The 2,958-nt window shown below is 30.1% G+C and overlaps 1 protein-coding gene across 1 annotated transcript; it reads right to left on the reverse strand.

Moving 5' to 3' along the window:
• Positions 1 to 286: 286 nt before the first annotated feature.
• LOC136080117 (uncharacterized) lies at positions 287 to 1,273 on the reverse strand. The gene is made up of 2 exons (XM_065796727.1): positions 824 to 1,273; positions 287 to 748 (listed from the first exon to the last, which is right to left on the reverse strand). The coding sequence occupies exons 1-2, from the start codon at positions 1,271 to 1,273 to the stop codon at positions 287 to 289; spliced, it is 912 nt and encodes a 303-aa protein (XP_065652799.1).
• Between the last annotated feature and the right edge of the window lie 1,685 nt (positions 1,274 to 2,958).

Consider the following 2,958-nt stretch of genomic DNA (forward strand, 5'->3'; position numbering starts at 1 on the left):
CAATATTTACTATAGTTATTTCAGACTCTATGTGATTAACATGTGCTGGTATCATTTCAGATTCCATGTTGTTGACAGGAGTGATAGTAACTGTATCTGGAGCAGCTCTATCTGTAACTGATGATGGTAAATATTCGTCATCTTTGAAAATTTCAGAATTGAATGGCTCAATGCCAGCTACTCTAAATCCTGTCTGTATATTAGATGGTGAGAATGCTTTTGTATACGGTTCTCGAACTATTGAAACAATATCATAAATGGTCATTGGTCTTGGGTTTGAAACCATTCAATTATCACATGCAGAATTGTAAAACCTTTTCAATGGTCCAAAAACAGTTCTATCTAATGGCTGCAATTTATGGCTGCAATGGGGAGGAAAACTTATCATTGTAATTCCGTGTTGAATTGCAAGCTCCAAGCCTTTAACAGAAATATGACTTTCATGACTGTCGAGAAGTAACAAAACTGGAGATTCCTGAGAACAGTTTGAATATTTAACAAAATGTTTAATCCATTCTATGAAAATTTCTGAGTTCATCCAACCAGAAGGATTTGCAAATTCCACACATCCAGGAGGTCCTTCCTTAATCATGTAATCATGAAACTTTACCCTAGGAAAAATAAATAATGGAGGAATGGAATTTCCCATAGCATTAGAGGCACAACATGCAGTTACCAATGTTCCTCGTTCTGCAGATGTGATTCTTCCAACTTGTTTGCTTCCTCTACCAGCTAAAACCTTTACCGGCTTTTGAACGGTTGTTAAACCAGTTTCATCAACATTATATATACAGTTAGGATTATATTTATATCAATTTCTAACCGTTTTAAGATTTTGAAAAAACTCTCTTACAGTGTGTTTGTTAAAAGCTGTTGATCGAGCGAAGCTCGTTGCTTCAGGTGTTCGTAGAGACAACTTTGGTTGTCTTTTCATAAAACCTTGCAACCAATCAATGCCTGCAATTTTATTTTTGATCCATGATGATGGGCATATCTTATTGTTTTTTAAAGCAAATTCATATGCCAATAATCGCGTTGACCTAGTTGAAAGGCCATAGTTCATTTTTGATGCAATTAGTAAATAACTTGATAAACTTTTTTCATCTTCTGCTGTAAAAACTTGTCTATTGTTGTAGTTAGGCTTGAAAGCTTCATTTGGATTAAGCCTCTTTTTACGACAATATCTTTTTAAAGTCATTCTATCTATGTTAAACTGACATGCTACAACATTCAGTTGTGTTCCTTCTAAAACTTTATTAACAGCTACTTTCATTGTTTCACTTGGTATAGCAACTTTTTTTGTTTTTTTTTAATTCTGTTTCTAACCATTTTAAGATCTGTAAAAAAATATATCAATAAAAACATATGTTTTTAATAAATGCTAATATTTATAATAATAATATTATGTTAAATATTATTCTTTTGATATTATAAAATAATAGTATTATTATTACTAGCTTATAACATAAGTAGATTTAAAAAATGAAATGCTAAAAGCTATTGTTTGTTTATATATAGTTTTTTTTTAAATTATAAATACAATTCCATTCGTTTAGCTGTATTGCTTATAAACAAAAACATGGGGCACTTCGTCTTCTATGGGGCACTTTGATCCTCCGATCAATGGGCCCCGCATAGTCAAAGATCAATGTACCCCAATAGGTATAGGTAACATATTGATAGCAATATCTACTGTATAAATTGCAGCCAAATAAAAATTATATATTATATTATACACCTAACACTTACAAATTTAAAATAAAATTGATGTTAACCCATACAGACATCTAAATAAAAATATATTTGAATTATAGTACGATTTAAAAAAATCACTTTTTATGACGAAAAACAATATTTTCTTTATTTTTTTTGACGCTGATAACCTTATGAAAAAATATTACGAATAATCAATTAGGGAAGCATAATGGTTAATTAAATTGCAACCTCACTTCTAGTAAGGCAAAAATGAACGAGTAAAAGCCAAAAGATCATACTGCCCCGGCGATCAATGCGCCCCCATCTCCCCTACGGATAAATCTTAGTTACAGAAATTTTATCAAAACGTTATAGCTTTTTTATTATTTGGATAAATAAAAATAAATACAAACCAAATAAAACTATAGAAATAACAATAACAATAAAAAGTAATGTTGTTTAGAGTGCGCCAGGCAATTGCAGGTTTGATTTGAAGGCGTTAATTGTAATAAACTAAACGACTTCTGCTGGTGGAATATTCCATCCATCAACAACCGTTAAAAAAATTGCTTTTACATACAATTTCTGATCAAATTAGATTTAATTCTATGTAAAAATAAATATGGTATAATATAGTTAAATTTCAATTATAAATTTATATTTATAAAAGCTAATGAAAAATAAACCACAACTTAGATTTTCAAAGTTCTAATTAAAAAACTATTAATCCTTTTTTTGTACAAAATTTTATTCTAACAAATAATATGCAAAAAAAAAAAAATAATAATAATAAAGATTTAATAAATAAAAAATCGAGTTATTACTTAACTTTAGAATAGGCAGCTGCTGCGGAGCCAGGGGGTTTAGAAAGGCCAGTCAACTGGAAATTCAACTTTTAATAAAAAAAATAATTTGGATTCATTGATGATGATCTTAATGAAGATGCAGAAATTTTTGACTCAGTTAGAATTCTAGGTGAAAAATGAGTTCAGAACGTTGAATTATTTTCTTCCAAACCTGCCAACTAGGTACGCCAAAATAATGGACTGATTGAGTTCGTTAAGATAAACCAAAAAATAAGAGACGCATTGCAACTGATGTTTTAAGGTCCAAATCCCGTAACAATGCTGGATCTTTGCGACGCACCTCAAAATAGTTTATTTTTAAAAAACTTCTGTAAAGAGAAAAGCGATTGCTGATACTAAGAATGATAATGCTTTTTGCTGACTAAGATCCAATCAGCAAGCTTAAGAAAGACGTTTA

The sequence above is a fragment of the Hydra vulgaris genome, chromosome 05 (assembly GCF_038396675.1).
Source record: "Hydra vulgaris chromosome 05, alternate assembly HydraT2T_AEP".
NCBI lineage: Eukaryota > Metazoa > Cnidaria > Hydrozoa > Anthoathecata > Hydridae > Hydra > Hydra vulgaris.

Coding starts and splice junctions, on each gene's coding strand:
- LOC136080117 (XM_065796727.1), bottom strand. CDS start 1,273: ATGAAAGTAGCTGTTAATAAAGTTTTAGAAGGAACACAACTGAATGTT. Junction 749..823: donor TTTTTCAAAATCTTAAAACG/GTTAGAAATTGA, acceptor ACCGTTCAAAAG/CCGGTAAAGGTTTTAGCTGG.